At 36.3% G+C, this 17514-nt stretch overlaps 2 protein-coding genes across 2 annotated transcripts; one reads left to right on the top strand and one right to left on the bottom strand.

Annotated features, from left to right (window-relative positions):
• Positions 1–704: 704 nt before the first annotated feature.
• On the bottom strand, positions 705–2766 carry LOC109210816. The gene is made up of 3 exons (XM_019374289.1): positions 2191–2766; positions 1253–2098; positions 705–1136 (listed from the first exon to the last, which is right to left on the bottom strand). Exons 1-3 carry the CDS (start codon positions 2764–2766, stop codon positions 705–707), a joined length of 1854 nt encoding a protein of 617 aa, XP_019229834.1.
• A 5449-nt stretch (positions 2767–8215) lies between these two features.
• LOC109210823 (protein disulfide-isomerase-like) lies at positions 8216–12549 on the top strand. Its single transcript, XM_019374294.1, has 11 exons — positions 8216–8420; positions 9403–9433; positions 9519–9806; positions 9918–10103; positions 10212–10337; positions 10536–10670; positions 10771–10890; positions 11046–11163; positions 11720–11832; positions 11978–12183; positions 12306–12549. The coding sequence occupies exons 1-10, from the start codon at positions 8266–8268 to the stop codon at positions 12179–12181; spliced, it is 1476 nt and encodes a 491-aa protein (XP_019229839.1). The 5' UTR covers positions 8216–8265; the 3' UTR covers positions 12182–12183; positions 12306–12549.
• The last annotated feature ends 4965 nt before the right edge of the window (positions 12550–17514 follow it).

Raw genomic sequence — 17514 nt, forward strand, 5'->3', positions numbered from 1 at the left:
AATCTTTGAGCATATTTGTGATATGGCACCAACTCTGGCTTCTTGACCTCATAGCTACCCAAAATCTGATTGATCACTAACTTGGAATCTCCAAAAACTTGTAATTGCAATTGTTTGATATCCACAGCCATTTCAAGCCCAAGTATGAGCGCTTGATATTCAACAACATTATTGGAGCACCGTTGTGTCAGAGTGAAAGAATAGGGCAAAACTTCTCCTTGAGAAGTGGTAAACACTATTCCAGCACCAGCTCCTTCACGATGTGCAGCGCCATCAAAATACATCTTCCAAGTAGGCTGAATTTCTATGACCATTGCATTTTCATCAGGCAATTCATCAGACAACTCTCAATCATCTGGAATCGGATGGTCAGCTAGGAAGTCTGCTAATGCTTGTCCTTTTACTGCCTTTTGAGGAACATACACAATTTCAAATTGTTGAATTGGAGGTACCACCTCGCTAATCGATCACTTAGGACTGGTTTAGACATGACAAACTTGAAAGGGTTTGCTTGAGATGAGTCGCACAACGTGAGCTTGGAAGTAAGGCTTCAACTTTTGAATAGAGAAGACACGTGCCAAACATAACTTCTCAATAGGCAAATACTTGAGCTCATTTGGCGTCATCATCCTACTCAAGTAATAAAGCGCATTTTCTTTGCCTTCATTGTTTCCTTGAGCGAGAAGCGCTCCTACTGACCTTTCCTAAGCTGAAATGTATAATATTAATGGCTTTCCAGGTATGGTGGCTGCCAGTACTGGAGGTTTCATCAGATAAGTCTTAATGCTTTCAAAAGCATTTCTGCAAGCTTGGTTCCATTCAAAAGGAATCCCTTTCTTCATGAGGCGACTAAATGGTTGCCATCTTCCAGCCAGATTCAAAATAAATCTTCTAAGATATGCCAACTTACCCTGCAAGCTTTTTAATTCATGAATATCTTTAGACTCGATCATTTTCAAGATGGCATCCACCTTAGCTTGATCAATTTCGATACCTCGATGTCGAACAATAAAATCGAGGAACTTCCCAGAAGTAACTCCAAAAGCGCACTTCAACAAATTCATTCTGAGTTGGTATCTCCAAAGCCGTTCAAATACCATCCTCAAATATTGCAAGTGATCATCCTTCTTCCTTGACTTTACCATCAAGTCGTCAACATAACACTCCACGTTTTTATGAAGCATGTCATCAAAAATATTTTGCATGGCACGTTGATATGTAGCACCAGCATTCTTCAAACCAAAGGCATTACCTTGTAGCAGTATATACCTTTAGGGGTGCGAAAGGCAGTAAGTTCTTCGTCCTTCGGTGCCATGCGAATTTGATTATATCCAGATGAACCATCCATAAAAGACATCGCCTCGTGTCCAGTCGTTGCATCAATCATGAGCTCAGGGATAGGAAGAGGAAATTCATCCTTAGGACAAGCGTTATTTAGGTCCCTAAAGTCAACACAAACTCGGATTTGGCCATTCTTCTTTCTTACAGGGACGATGCTTGAAATCCATGTAAGATATTTAACTTCACGAACAAAACCAGCCTCAATAAGCTTGTTAACTTTGGTTTCAATCAAGGGAACCAGTTCAGGTCTGAAGCGACGCTGTGCTTGCTTCACAGGACGAGCACTTCGTCTGACAGCAAGATGATGAACAACCACCTTGTGGTCTAAACATGGCATTTCTTTGTAGCTCCAAGCAAATACGTCTTTGAACTCCTTAAGTAGCTCAATATATTTGCCCTCTTCATCATTAGTTAGAGAGGCACCGACATATGTGGGCTTTAGATCTTCAACTACTCCGAGATTGACTTCTTTTAGCGCAACAACCGTTGTCTTCACCCCTTCTTCAAGCTCAGGTGGTGCATCTTTAGCGTCTTCATCCTCTTGAGGATCACCATCATTGAAATATATGTGATGACATACACGAATATCAAGGCACTTTTCCTCGACTTCCGCATAAGATGAAACATTTTGTTCATCATGAATGGTGATATGATATGATGACCCCACACTTTCTTCATCTTCCTCCCGTTCTTTAGTGTGTACTATAGTATGAGTCTTTGCTTTGAGGACCTCTTCACATGAAACTACAAGTTTGGTCTATCACCTCATTCTAGAAGGAATCAAACTTGGGCAGTCTGTGGTCAAAATCTCCTTTTTAGCGAAGATAGGTGCTCCAATCCTTCTATCACTTCCATGACGCTTTTTTCCTTCTTCAATGGTCCCAACCTATCAAAGACTGAGGTCCTTGGCTTCGTAAGTCGATCAAACACAGAAGGCTTCTTATTAAGCATCGTAGACACTTCTTTAGCAGTAATGTAGTTACAACTTTCCCTTTTAATGGAGATACGTATTGACGGGGGTTGTTTGTAACCCAATCCTTCACGTGATTGCTTCAGTGGGTACCATTTCTCCATCATCATCTTTTGAGTAGGGTTTGAAGCTTCAGGCGGGAGCTTTCCCAACTTGGATGGTTCGTTGGGATCATATCCAGCTTTTGCTAACAACTTGTAGGCATTCGGGTCAAAGCCCTCATCTGTGTGCTTTGCAGGAAGTGCTAGATTTAGAAGCGAATTGTGGCTTGATGATTTGACAAACCCTTTAAGCAACTTTGTAGACGACTTAATTGCATCATTTCTCTTGATAGGAAGGGTAAAGTCTCCTAACACCTTACCTTGTAATTCAGAAGATGGATCTTCAACTTTCCTTGCCTTTGGGACGTAGCGAAGAACAGGAGTCACTTTCTTACTTGAAGATGCCTCATTCATCTTGTTCCTATCATGAAGCACCTGAATCTTTTTCAACTGTAATCTTTTCCTTGCTAGTTGTGACATCAACCTTCTTTACAACACTTTTGGTCAACATCACATCATTAACCTTAACCTCCTTTGAGACGTAATTCTTTAAGTAGAATTTTGCATCGGCAAAGTATGATTCAGCCTCGGTAAAGGGCTTATCATCAGCAACTATCTTCTTTTCGACCCCACCTTCGCAGTATTTCAAGCACTGATGTAGGTGGATGAAACCACTTTGTTCTCGTGTATCCATGGCCTTCCTAACAAGATATTATATGAGGTTTTTGCATCGATCACATGCATCCATGCACTCGAATGTAAATATCCCATATTTATTTCCAATTTGATAGCCCCTATAGCTCTTTTCCCCCCTTGATTGAACCCTTGAATCATCAAACGACTTTCACATAGTTTATCCATCGGTATGCCAAGCTCTTTGACAGTACGAATTGGGAGAATATTGACGCCAGGCCCATCATCTATTAATATTCTACTTATTCTCCATTCTCGCACAAAGCCAACCAAAAATAGGGGACGATTATGGTGGGTTTCACCAAGCAAAAGATCATCATTAGTAAATGTGATTTTTGCATCACAAATGTCCACTTCTTCAGAATTCCCAGTGAGTTTTTCAGGCAAGGGAGGTGGCAGCTATGATGGATCCTCCTTCTTTGTCTCTTCTTCATCTATCTTACAACATGAGGCCTTGATACATTCACAGGAAGCTTGCGGATGTAACCAGCTTGGGAGGAGTTCGTCCAATGTCACTGGACGGCGTAGCCTTTGATAGTGATTCTCTGCCATTTTTGCTTTCTTCCAATTCTTCTTTATCATTTTCTTCTTGGGTCTTTTTACCATTTTCCCCCTAGTCAATTGCTTATTTGATTCCCTTTGTGAATTTTTCTTGCAGCATCTCCACCGAGTCACAAGAGTCCAACCTTCATCATCATTTTGACCATCACATGATTCACTTTCCTCCACTATTACTTCACTCACTATAGGGAGAAGCAATGTTTTGCTCACATCGATAGGTTCAAAGTCACCAAATTTAATCATATTTGGTGATGATGCAATTTGGACGCCATCACATTCATGTACTTCGACAAAATTGCAAAGGACAACGGGATCATGTGAACCAAAAATGACAGAGACTTGATTCAAACTTTCCTTCTTATCCTCTAGCAAGATTTTCCTTCAGTGGCCAAGTCCATGACTTTCTCCTTGAAGATAAAGCACTTTTCAGTAGGGTGGCCAATCAACCAATGGTACTTGCAATAATTTGGATCATTAGTCCTTCCAGCTTCGTCTGGCCGTTTCATTTCAGGTAACTCAATCAGTTTCAACTCAAGGAAGTCCTCAAAAATTGCTGGAACATCAGAGTCCAAGAATGGATATTCTTTCCCTTGCATTTCCTTCAGAGTTAATTTTCGGCCAACTTTATCCTGTAAGGACGTTGTCTTCACACTTTGCTTCTTACTCACTTTTGTAGTGACCTTTATTGGCGAGGCATTAACATTCATTGATTCCTTGCTCTCAGACTTCAGCAAAAACTTGCCTACTTTCTTTAATTCTTGTTTATCCTTCACTTTGCGAGGTTCATAAATTGGTGGCCCTTGATTACCACTTGAAGACATGCTTAACTCCATATCATGAGCTCGTGTAGCCAATTCTTCAAAAGACTTAGGCTTGATACCCTGCAGGATGTAGCAAAGTCCCCAATGCATTCCTTGGATACACATTTCTATTCCAGAAGCTTCACTAAGTTTGTCTTTACAATTGAGGCTCATATTCCTCCATCGATTGATGAAATCAACAACTGGTTCATCCTTCCATTGACGCGTATTTATGAGTTCAACCATACTTACAGTGCGCCTTGTGCTATAGAAGTGATTGAGAAATTCATGTTCAAGTTGCTCCCAGCTATCGATGAAACCAGCATCGAGATCAGTGTACCAATCAAAAGCATTTACTTTTAAGGAACAGACAAACTGCTTGAAAAGAAATCTCCATAGGTTCCAGCATTATTACAAGTTTCGACGAAGTGTGCAATGTGTTGCTTTGGATTTCCTTTACCATCAAATTGTTGAAACTTTGGGGTTGATAACCTGCAAGCATCTTTAAAATATCAATTCTCGCAGTGTATGACTTTGCATATGTGAGAGAAGACTTGGCAGCAATATCGTACTTATCATTGATGGTTCCCATAATGAAGTCTTTCAATTGGTCAATGGGAATAACCCTGTCAGATGAAATCTGAAATTCTTTAGGAGCCGTTGTCTGTCTTGCAGATGAGTCTCCTTTATCTTGCATCATTGGGAGCTTTCCAGGTGCATGACTTGAATCTCCCTCCATCATGCTTTCAACTCTATCTGTCAGCTTGACAATTTGATTATCTTGATCTTGCATATGCTTCGTTAACCCTTCAATTGCCTTTGTTAAATTTGCGAGTTGTTCTTCAACAGTTGAAGCATTAGTCACCATTGCTTGGATAACCGTCGTGGATGGTGGAGCAAAGCACGGATTTTCTCTTACACCATACTTTGAGTGGAACAACTCAAGTGGAGTACTTGGAGCAGATCCAGTGATCAAGACATCATCATCACCCTGTGTGATGAGATTCTTAGATCTAGAAGGGCTAAGTAGAGCCAATGTCTTTTCAACAATTTCAGCAATGTTCGATCCTTCTTCCAATTCAGTTGGAAAGGATCTTCCCCCTTTGAGGATTGAAAATCAAAGATAGGAACCGATGTAGACGATATTTGAAATGCTTTTTGTCCCAGCAAGTTTGCTTTGTTCCTAGTGATAAGTCCTATGCTTTCCATAGTAGCATCCAACAAGTTTTCCACATCAGATGAAAACTTGGAATCCGTAGCCTTAGCAGTAAAGAGTTTGAAGTTGATCTTCTTAGGAGCCATTTCTGTGTTCTTGAAATTTGGTAATTTGAAGAGATGAGAGGTAAAGATTATCCCACTTGGCGTGCCAGAAATTTGTAAGAATAAATTTTCGCGCCGAGAAAAATAAATAATCAAGACCGGAAAATTGTGTAATAAATGTAATATTTGATTTCAATAAATGAAAGTGTTACAATCTCTATGGTATTCCTCTGATTCTTCAAGAATGTAAAGTATCTTAATGAGCTTGACTTTGATTTGATTCATGGGCTTGTAAAGCTTAATCTTGAATCTCCCCCTTGAACTTGAATTTGGGTTTGATCACGAACAAGTAACTTGATCTCTAACGCCTTGGTATTTGATTTGCCTTCGTACTTGATCTTGACTTGAACTTGAACTTGTAGCTTGAGTGCTTGAACTTGTAGCTTGTAGAGAAATCTGCGGTGTTTGATCCACGAGCTCTCTGCTTGCTTCTTGTTATAACTTCTGGTGTCTTCTAGCTTTATGAAGACCTCTATTTATAGTTGTAGAGAGTGGTGTGGCTCTGTGATTTGATTGGTCCGTTTGAACTGACCAATACCATCTAGACACTTGGTACAACTCTATTGGTTGTTGATTTGACTTGGATTTCCACCCTCTCTTGACACATGGTATGATTTCATTGGCTCATTTATTTATCTTGGATCTCCACATCATTTGACACGTGTCTTGATTTTATTGGCTCGTTCTTTTGACTTGGATTGCCACTTCACTTGACACGTGGCATGAGCCTGTGCTTTAAGATGGGCTAATAGCCATTTGGACCTTGGGCTAATGAAGTGGGCTTATCATTTAATTTGTAGTCTAATTAAATAGACTAGCCCAACACATATATAATTAACCCAATTTATTAGCCACAATATTTGTTTGGACTAATGTCTTGAATTTAATATGGTCCAAATTATTTTATAAATTTAAATCCAATAAAATTTATATGCTTACAAGGTTGAAAAAGTGTTTTGCAAAATATTTTCCCTTCTTTTGATAGGGAAAATATTTTCCTCCCATTGGAGGAAAATGAGTTAATGAGGAAAATATTTAAGCTAAGCAAACATAGAAAAATTAGAAATATTTTTCGGAAAATATTTTCTTTCGTAGCAAACACACCTTAAGTGTCATAAATTTCTGAAATGCTAATTTGAAATTCTGGACTAAATGTCATGAATTTTTGAACCGCTAATTAAAATTAAGGACTTAAGATTCGAATTTTTGGACATAATTTTCGAACTTTAGAACACGATGTCCTGAAGTTTGAACCTTGAAATTTAAACTTGAGGACGTTGTATCGTGAATTTGAGCGAATTGGCTAATCTTTAAATAAATTATTAACTATAAATATATTTTAAAAACATACTTAAAAGTGATTAAAAATTGCACGAGGCACCCTATTTGGTCGCCCCCATTTAACCTATACCCACTTTTTAAATAAGTTTTAACTTGTACCCATTGTTTAAACAACTTCAGGCCTCTTTCTCCTCCTCCTTCTCCTCCTTTGTTATTTGAATGCTGAAACTTGAGATAGTGTTATGCGTTCTAACCTAATGATTCATATATAACTGCTTGTCCCATTATGTTCAATTTGGTCTTATTAGCAATAATTTAACCTCTTAGATATTTTAGCTTTACAGGCACATTGATTTTTGGTTCTAATTTATCTGTAGTAACTTGTTTTCATGTCGAAAATATTTTTTATTCTTTAATCTTTGAAATGAACAGCATCAATCGCTGCTAATCTTGATTTATTAAATTCATTATTCTTTAGAACTTCAGCTCTACAAAACAAACTTCAGCCCTAGAATGCGGAAGTTCATCACAAAAAGAACAAAGCTTCAGCTAAAATATGCTGAAGTTCAGCAAATATAGAACAAAGCTTCAGCTAAAACATGCTGAAGTTTAGCAAATATAGAACAAAGCTTCAACTACTAGAATGCTGAAGTTCAACAATTACAAACAAAAACTTCAGCCGAAATATGGTGTAGTTTTATTGAACTGAAGTTCGCCATTTGCACTATGAACCGAAGTTTGCGTAATTGCTTTTGCAAGTCAGGCCAAACTTCATGCAAAAATATCTGAAGTTTTGCTACACCTCAGGCAAAACATTCTGAAGTTCAAACTCCAGACATAAATATTTTCTACTTTAGGCCTGTATGTCTGAAGTTATGCGAAAAATGAGTACGCTTGCAATTTTTTTTATAAAGCGAATATAAGTTAAAAGGTGACTCAAAAAACGAATATAGATGCAAATGCGCCTCAAAATGACTACGTGGTGTCATTTTCACATTTTTCACGCCTAATAAATAACAAGACAAAAACAAAATTCAGAATAGGATTTCCCAAGTATCTACTTTACAATTACAATTACAATCCCTCCACGTATTTGACACATGCCTATACCAATCACTACTTTACACGTAATAATTAAATGCTGACATGGCACATTCAACTACTACCTTTGTTTTCCCTTATATAAATATAAAAATCTTAGAGCATGACTCACACCAACTTCAGACACAGAGGGAGATTATTGAGTACGAGGAGAGAAATGAGGGGCATTTTGGTAATTGCAGCAGCTTTTCTTCTTGCAGTTTGTGTTGCTGCAGAAGGGGAAAAGGAGTATGTGTTGACTTTGGACCATTCTAACCTCACTGATACTGTTGCCAAGCACAACTTCATCGTCCTTGAATTCTACGCTCCTTGGTAATTTATCCCTTTTTTCTCTTCTACTACATCTGCTGTTTTTCTGTTTTTAAATTGTGGTAACTCTTAATTAGATTTATTTTTGTGTTATGGCAAGTTAATGGATTTTTATTTCTGGGACAGTCTGTTGTAGGTCAACGTTTGCTTGTTGATTTTGACTGGTTAATTGAAACATAAATTTGTCCTAAGTTCTTTGAATCATGATAAAGTTATTTTGTTTTTGCATTTTCCCTTTTTTTTTTAATAAAAAAATCAAAACTTTAAATGGTCTTGATCTGTAAATTAAACTAGTGAGTCCATTTTGATATAATTTGTGTAGAGTTCTGTTATAGTCTTTTTATGTGTAAGCGTTAGTGGATACTGTTACTGGTGGGAAGTAGCAAGTGCTTGGTGGAATTAATCCAGGTGCTCGCAAGCTGACCCGAACACCACAAAGAGTCTTGTGGAATTAGTGTAGGTGCTCTCAAGTTGACCCGAACACCACGAAGAGTCTTGTGGAATTAACCCGAACACCAGAAAGAGTCTTGCGGAATTAGTCAAGTTGCTCGCGAGCTGACCCTAACACGACAAAGAGTCTTGTTATGTGCTTCTTTTGTTTTCAAGTAGAGGCCCATGAAAAGAGACTCTTGCAGTTTATGTTAATGCTGTATGACTTGAGGACATACCATGCTTGAGATGGTTGGATTAACAACTTGACATTAGTTTCGATCTTTCCTATGGTTTTGATATTCAATTTTCATGGTTATATAGTGTTGTTAATATGCTAATTTGGTTATGCTTTGGTGTGAAATACTAACTTTGGTGTGAAATACTAACTTTAGGTCTGTACAAATCTTCAAATTGGATTTTAAATGCCTTCAAACCTGTGACTATTTTGAGTGTATCAGCAAAAGAAGTATCAAATGTAGATTCAATTGTGTAATGAACAATGTCCAACCTCTTTATATTTTATAAGCATCTGATAATCTATTTCCGATAATAGGTGCGGGCACTGTAAGAGTCTTGCTCCTGAGGTACTATACTATTTCCTTCCTTATACTTTTATTTGGCATTTTCAAACTTTGTCACTGATTTATGGTAAATTATTTTCTTTTGCAGTATGAAAAAGCTGCCGCAGAGTTGAGCAGTCACGACCCTCCAATTGTTCTAGCTAAGTATGATGCTAGTGATGAAGCAAATAGAGCACTTGCAACGCAGTATGAGATCCAGGGTTTCCCTACTATTAAGATTTTGCGGGATGGAGGAAAGAAAGTTCAAGATTATAACGGACCTCGTGAAGCAGATGGTATTGTAGCCTATTTGAAAAAACAAGTGGGTCCTGCATCTCCTGAAATCAAATCGAAGGAGGATGCTGCAAATCTTATTGATGAGAAAAAAATCTTTGTTGTAAGTGGTGATTACTTTTGGCTGATTGTTTCCTCACTTCTCATTACAGAAATTTATTCTCACATATGCCATAGCTTCTTGCTGTCTGAAAACCAATTTATATTTCTTTAGGTTGGTATATTTCCAGAAGCCTCTGGAGAAAAATTTGAGAACTATCTAACACTAGCTGAAAAGCTACGAGCTGAGATCAATTTTGCTCACACTGTTGATGCTAAACTCCTCCCTCGGGGTGGTCCAGTCGATAAGCCCACTCTTCGTCTTCTAAAGCCATTTGATGAACTCTTTGTTGATTTTGAGGTATTGCTGTTATCTCTGTGTTATATTGTCTCTTTGATACTCATTTATGTCATGGTTACGAAGCTGAAGTCTTGCCTTATGTTATCTTTTAATTGACCTCTCTTGCAGGATTTTCAAGTCGATGCTATGGAGAAGTTCATTGCAGAAGCTAGTATTCCTGTTGTTACTGTTTTTGACAATGACCCAAACAACAATGAGTATGTTAACAAGTTTTTTGATGGCACCAATTCCAAGGTACTTGATTCTGCGAGCTGTAATGCTGCATTTTGACGTGATATTTCAACGTCAATCAATTCTATGCTTTTAATGATTTTTGCAGTTCTAAATTTGGTATCAGTATAATTTTGTTTTCATTTACTAATATTTGAAGATTAACTTCAAATTTAAGGTACTAATTTTTTTTTTATCCATTTTACATCTGCAAATGTGCAGGCCTTGCTATTTGTGAACTTCAGCTCTGAGCTTGAGGCTTTTAAGTCCAAGTACAACGATGTTGCCAAGCTTTATAAGGGGGAAGGAGTGAGCTTTCTCTTGGGTGATGTTGAGGCTGGTGAAGGTGCTTTTGAGGTTAGTTCAAAAATATTCAGCTATCTGATTAGTGTATTATTTTTACCCCCATGATCACATAGAAAGACATGTTGAACATTCATTTTGTCTTTGATTGCAGTATTTTGGACTGAAGCCCGAACAGGCACCTTTGATCGTAATAATGGGCACTGATGATCAAAAGTATCTTAAGGATCATGTCGAACCTGATGCTATTGCTGCGTGGTTGAAGGATTACAAGGTGACAGTCCTGTTCTTTCGGTTGTTGGTAGTTTTCATGTTGCACTTGTATCTTCTTGGATATTTGGGATATAACGTAATCAGTTGTGAACAATATTCTGGATTGAACGGAAGACTTGGCTAACCTTTGTCCTCTTATTTTCCACATGGTTACAGGACGGAAAATTGAAGCCATATGTAAAATCACAGCCCATCCCCGAAACCAATGACGAACCTGTTAAGGTGGTTGTTAGAGATACCCTCCAGGATATGGTTTTCAACTCAGGGAAAAACGGTGCGTGTCTATCAATGTCATATTCTTTATTCCATGTTTTGGTTGGGCGAAACCGTTTCTTTGTTACACCATTTTGTCGCTGCCTCTTTAGTGTTTACTCCGTATCTTTATTCTTTACTAGTGTGTAAGATGTGACAAAGAGCTGGATGTAGTGAATTAATTGATTGTGGAACTTAAAGAGTAAAAATCATATGTAGTATGTCGAGAAATGAGCCAAAAATTGTTGAAGAGCAATGAGCAAAAAGTTGGTATAGAAGGTGTCATTTTGATGAATTGAATATATGAGGTAAATTTAATCCTTTAATGAATGAGAAGATTATTTTAGGATATCTTGAGTACAAACTGAGATATAAAGTGAACGAGAGTAGAACTAAAGAAATGCTCCAAATATCCTACAGTTGCTTATTGCTTGATTTAGACTATCGGCATAGACATTATTTACCATTTTATCTTTTTCACCTATTGATTAATCAGGCTCTTCGTTTTTCAGATGTTAGTGACATTATCTATATGAATTCTCGCTCATCCTGATTAAATTTTTTTTTTGTCTGCGCAGTACTGTTAGAGTTCTACGCACCTTGGTGTGGCCACTGCAAGAAGCTAGCTCCAATTTTGGATGAAGTGGCTGTATCATTTGAAAGTGATCCAGATGTTCTGATTGCAAAACTGGTAAGAATTTTTCTACTTATCTCGTTCATTCTTTTGTTTTAGATTACATATTAGCTGAGTTCAAAATTTTCTCATATAACAGATAAATGGATCAAAATGTTCATATATTAATTGTTTTGTTCATCATTGGTCATTCCCTTTGCAGGATGCAACCCTGAATGATCTCCCAAAAGATCAATTCGACGTTCAGGGATTCCCTACTATGTACTTCAAATCTGCCTCCGGTAAATTGTCACAGTATGATGGTGATAGAACAAAAGAGGCAATCATCGAATTTATTGAAAAGAATCGCGACAAGCCTGTTCATTCAGACTCTGCCAAAACCGATTCAGCGAAGGATGAACTATAGAGGTATGTGATTGTCTTCCTTTGAACATCATCTGTTATATCTGCATTTCTTGGAATCACTAAACTGTGGAGCTTTTGTTGTATGCAATTCCTCTCAAAAAATATATTAATTTGTGCCTTTTCAGGTTTCGGCACAGTGCACTGGTGGTGGATGCAAGATTTGTTGGGGATATGCTGTTTTGATTTTCCTACAGCGTCGCACCGACCGACTTTCCCGACTGCTCTCCCCATGTACTTTAAGCTTCATCTGTTTCCTGTTTTAGTTTTTTGGTTCTTTTTAGTGCCAATAAAACGGTTGTATGTCTCCATTTATGCATTGAATGAGATTTACAAGTTATTATCAATTGATAAGTCTCCAACTTAGCATCAGCAATTCTAATTAACTTCTTTGCCTGAATGCTTCGCCGAAGTTTACAGATTTCTTTCATGACAAGTATGTTTATTAGGACTCTGGTTTACTATGATTACTTGGATTGCGATACAACCCAGGGCCCAAGGCTATATAAATTCCACATCAATACAATATAGGACTCAAGTCCCATACCTTACAACGAACCATACTAAATCACCACACTCCGCATCCATTGCTAGACCTTTCTGTCATCAAGTCTCATACCTTACAATGGATTTATTGATCATAATAAATAATTATGTTCCGCATCTGTCATCCTCGACGGCTATACGGTAGACCTTTTTTAGCCTCTGACGAACATTGTAATTCCGGCGTCCATGGCACGGTAAACACGGAGGATGGTGGCCTGGGTGATTCTGATACCATTGATAGAACTCAGGGAGAACCACACCCAAAAGCTAGCTATTGGGATGTGAGAGCATAATACTATATAATGTTTGTTCATTTTCCCTCAAATTTCAGATGTAACATTGCTTTTATTTGAGACAGTCATCGATAAGTAACCTTTTTCGTCAGCAATACCATAAGTTTAAGTCATAACAGACGTTTTGCACTTTAGATTAAGAGCCGTCAACCGGCGTCGTAAGCCTACTTGATCCATGGCAAGTCCACGTCGTTCTTTTCATTACTTCAGAGCCTTTTTTGGCATAGCTTGTGGGAGGCCAAAAGTAATTTTTCCTCCCAAAAAAGTATTTTTTAAAATATTTGGCCAAGACGGAGAAATACCTTTGGCCAGCAGCGGAAGCAGTTTTTCTGCTTTTGAGAAGAAACAGAAAATTCTAGCTTCTTCCAACAAGCAGAAGCAGAAGCAGAAAATTAATTTATTCAAGACAAAACTGTTCTCACTATAAATTTATATTTTAAAATTATCTCTTGTTGATTTAACTTTTTTTTATTTCATTTTTGTTTCTAGTTCTTACTATTCTTTTAAATTTAAAGATATCATATTGTAACTTTCCAAATTGTTTATTGACTTTTTTTGTTTTTGATTTTTTCTTTGTGTAATGTCTCGTAACATTTCAAATTGTTTTCTTCTTTTTTCACACTAAATAAATTGTCTGCATCCTTCTTTGGATTTTCAATTCTCTTCTTATAAATAATCATTTATAATTCTGTTCTCTTATAGGTTATTATTTCCCGAATCTTTAAAATAGTTGTCAAATCTAATTGTAAAAATTACCTACAAATAGGTAATAAGCTTATAATTGCATCGCATAATCTATATCTATATATTATTAAAAGAAGAAGAAACCTCCAAATTAAGCAAAGTGGTAGCCTCACAATATGCCACTTTGCAATTCAGAGCAAAGTTAGTTAGGTTAGGTAATAATTAGTTTAATTTTTAAATTTAAATTTAAAAAAAAATTAAATTATGCATTGTGTTGTTAATAATTAGTTACTCTTTTTGAATTTGAATTTAAACATACTTAACTACTTTTTTTTTTTTTACGAAAATAATAATTTTTGTATAATTAAAATTATTTTTATTTTACGGTCAATGCCATCTTTCAAGCTTGACACTGAGAATCATCTTGTTACAGCTATCATAACTATATAAAATTTCATCCGCCTACATTCTTCTACCGATAAGGAATCAACTATTATGCTAATGAAGACATTATTGCAGAGATTGAGAAAGGAGATGGGCCTTCTAGTATTCCTTTAGAAATGCAAGGCAAGTCTTCTACTAATATGGAGGCGTTGTGTGATAAAATTAGAGATGAAATTGTTGAGAAATGTTATCATGTGTGAGTGACTTTGTTTATTATTTCATGGTGGATTATTAATGTATAGTAATTTGTGGAATAGTCTTCTAATCCATACTGAATAAGTATTTTGACTATTCAAATCATCATGTAAACAATAAGTAATTATACTATATAATATTATATGCTTTGGAATAACTATATATGTTATATTGATTTAAATCTTTAATATGTATGCTTACTTTATGTTTTATATTTTAATTAAATAAAATAAAAAATAATAAAAGTCTATTACGATAAATATTTAAGTTCATTTTTCTCACTAAAATAATTATAAGACCTTGGTACTATCCTTTTTGGTAATTTGGCACTTAGAAGTACTCTTTTTGAAAAACCGGCCAAACGCAATTTGTTTACTTTGTTGCAAAATGTACTTCGTAAATGAATTGGTCAAACACAAATTATTTTTTTCAAAAGTACTTTTAGATAAAACACTTCTAAAAAAAGTACTTTTCAAAATAAACAGTTTCTGGCCGCTTGAGTAAACCGGCTCTCAATCGTCTTTGCATAACGTTGTAATTAGGCTTCTGTCTTTCTTTCCCAACGTATGGTTTTTCTTATTGTAAACATGTTTTTCTCACTCGATTCAATTTTAACAAATCAGTTTTTTCAGGAAAAATTCAAAATTAAAACTCCCAAACTAAATTTAAAAACTCATGGTATTGTTTCCCGAAAGAAAAATTTATCAAATGCAAATAGTCATAATTACCCCCAGAAAACAAAGCCAAAATCAATTCTCGTACAACAACACCAAAACAAAAATTAACCAAGAATATTCCAATAATGAAAAAGGAATATGTTGTTATAATATATTATATTATGGATGTTCATTTAAGACTCGGTTGTAAATAAGTATCCTGATGAAGCTTATCCATATGGGACTCACCCGTAAATATGTTTATCTATTTAGTACTCTATTGGAAATAAGCCTCCTGAAGAAGCTTATCACTTTGGTACTCAATTATGGATAAACATTACCCACGGTTGAAGATTATCCGTACCGGGTACAATAAGCTTATTCTTTCAATACTCCGTTATGGATAAATATTATCCCCGGTAGAAGATTATCCATACCGGGTACAATAAGCTTATCCTTTCGATAATTCGTTATGGATAAACATTACCTCCGGTAGAAGATTATCCATATCGGGTACAATAAGCTTATCCTTTCGATACTCCGTTATGGATAAACATTACCCCTGGTAGAAAATTATATGTACCTGGTACAATAAGCTTATCCTTTCGGTACTTCGTTATGAATAAACATTACCCCAGTTGAAGATTATCTATATCTGGTACAGTAGCAACTTACACAGCAACTTGCTTTCTTCTATAAATAGAGGAGATTTCAGTTTATTATGTACAGAAGTTTGAAGTTGAATAATATATCAATTTCTCTCTATACTTGTCTTTTGTTTATTTACTTTACAGTCGTTATTTTATAACACGTTATCAGCACGATACTCTGTCATTTCGAGCAAATACTTGAAAGTATCTGAGGTACGAACTTTCTTTTTCTAAATAATGTCAAATCTTTCTAAACTTGAATTTGTAGCCCTGGATATATCGGGCAAAAGCTACATGTCTTGGGGTACTTGATGCTAAAATTCATCTTAATGCGATGGCCTGACAGACGCCATCAAGGATAAAAATCAGGCATCAAACCAAGACCGTGCCAAAGCAATGATATTTCTACGCCATCACCTTGATGAGGGCCTGAAAAAGGAATATCTCACTATTAAAGATCCAGTCATACTGTGGAATAATTTGAAAGATAGATATGACCACCTGAAGATGGTCGTTCCTCCACAGGCACGTTATGATTGGACTCATCTAACGCTATAAGATTTTAATGTATAAGTAAGTATAATTCTGCTATGTTCAGAATTATTTCCCAATTGAAATTATGTGGTAATAATATTACCGATCATGATATGTTGGAGAAAACTTTCACCATTTTTCACGCCTCGAATATGCTCCTGCAACAGCAATATCGAGAGATGGGATTTAAAAAGTATTCTGAACTTATCTCACATCTTCTTATAGCCGAGAAACAAAATGGGCTATTAATGAAAAACCATGAAAGCCGACATACCGGTTCTTGTCCATTCCCTAAAGTGAATGAGACGAACTTTCACCAAGGTAAACGTGGAAGAGGTCGTGGCCCCAGTCGTGGTCATGGTCGTGGTCGGGGAAGAAACTCTGATCATGGTAATAATAATGCACCAAAGAACCCTCCTCACCACTGTTGACACCCAATTTTTTCCTATATATTTTTCAATATACAAAATACTTTCAAAACAACATATATATGCATATATAAGTATATCCAAGTATTTTATTATTTTACATAATTTTCAAAGATTTAAATTGATTTATTTTCCCCCTTGTTATCCATAAAATCTCAATAATTACTTCCAAAATTATCATTTTGGTAATTCATCTATTGTATTTTCATATTTATGCTAAAATATAGCCAAGGAAATTTTTGCACATTTTTACAAATTTATTTAGTATTTTTGAAGCTAAATTGCATATAATTGCAATATTAGCCTCTTTTAAGATTTAAATTGCATTTATGTTCACAAAATTAGGTCTGGTATTTTTAAATGATTAATTATGTATTATAAATCATCTTAGTAGCTTTAATTTATTTACAGAAATTATTTTATTATTTTTTATAAATCAAATAGGAAAAATTGGCTATTTAAATATTAGCCCCATTTTATTTCGATTATAGCCCAAATCGAACCCCAATTTGAACCCCAAATACCCTGACCCAATTTTCATTCAAACCGACCCACAACCTATTAAAATAACCCACTCGGACTCCCGTTTAACCCCAGCCGTTGATCGTTTAGATCAACGGCTCCCATCAACCCTTTCCTAATTAAACCCAAAGACCCCCCAAACCCTTTTCATTCTTCAGAATCCGCCGCCTCTGAAACCCCTCCTCTCCCAAATTCTCTCTACAACCCCATCAAACCCTAGCCGCCGCCACCCTAATCCGCCCTAATCCATGGCCTTCCAAGGTCATCGGAGACCTGTATTAGCCTCCCATGGCTTCTGCGTATTCATTTCTGTGGTCTCATGACCAGATCCTGAAAGGGTTTTGTCCAGTCTTTGTTCGATGACTGTTCTCCGGTCGTCTCTGAC

The sequence above is a fragment of the Nicotiana attenuata genome, unplaced genomic scaffold (assembly GCF_001879085.1).
Source record: "Nicotiana attenuata strain UT unplaced genomic scaffold, NIATTr2, whole genome shotgun sequence".
NCBI lineage: Eukaryota > Viridiplantae > Streptophyta > Magnoliopsida > Solanales > Solanaceae > Nicotiana > Nicotiana attenuata.

Coding starts and splice junctions, on each gene's coding strand:
- LOC109210816 (XM_019374289.1), bottom strand. CDS start 2,766: ATGAATGAGGCATCTTCAAGTAAGAAAGTGACTCCTGTTCTTCGCTAC. Junction 2,099..2,190: donor AGGAAAAAAGCGTCATGGAA/GTGATAGAAGGA, acceptor ATGAGGTGATAG/ACCAAACTTGTAGTTTCATG. Junction 1,137..1,252: donor AAGGTATATACTGCTACAAG/GTAATGCCTTTG, acceptor TTGATGGTAAAG/TCAAGGAAGAAGGATGATCA.
- LOC109210823 (XM_019374294.1), top strand. CDS start 8,266: ATGAGGGGCATTTTGGTAATTGCAGCAGCTTTTCTTCTTGCAGTTTGT. Junction 8,421..9,402: donor CTTGAATTCTACGCTCCTTG/GTAATTTATCCC, acceptor TTCCGATAATAG/GTGCGGGCACTGTAAGAGTC. Junction 10,891..11,045: donor CGTGGTTGAAGGATTACAAG/GTGACAGTCCTG, acceptor ACATGGTTACAG/GACGGAAAATTGAAGCCATA.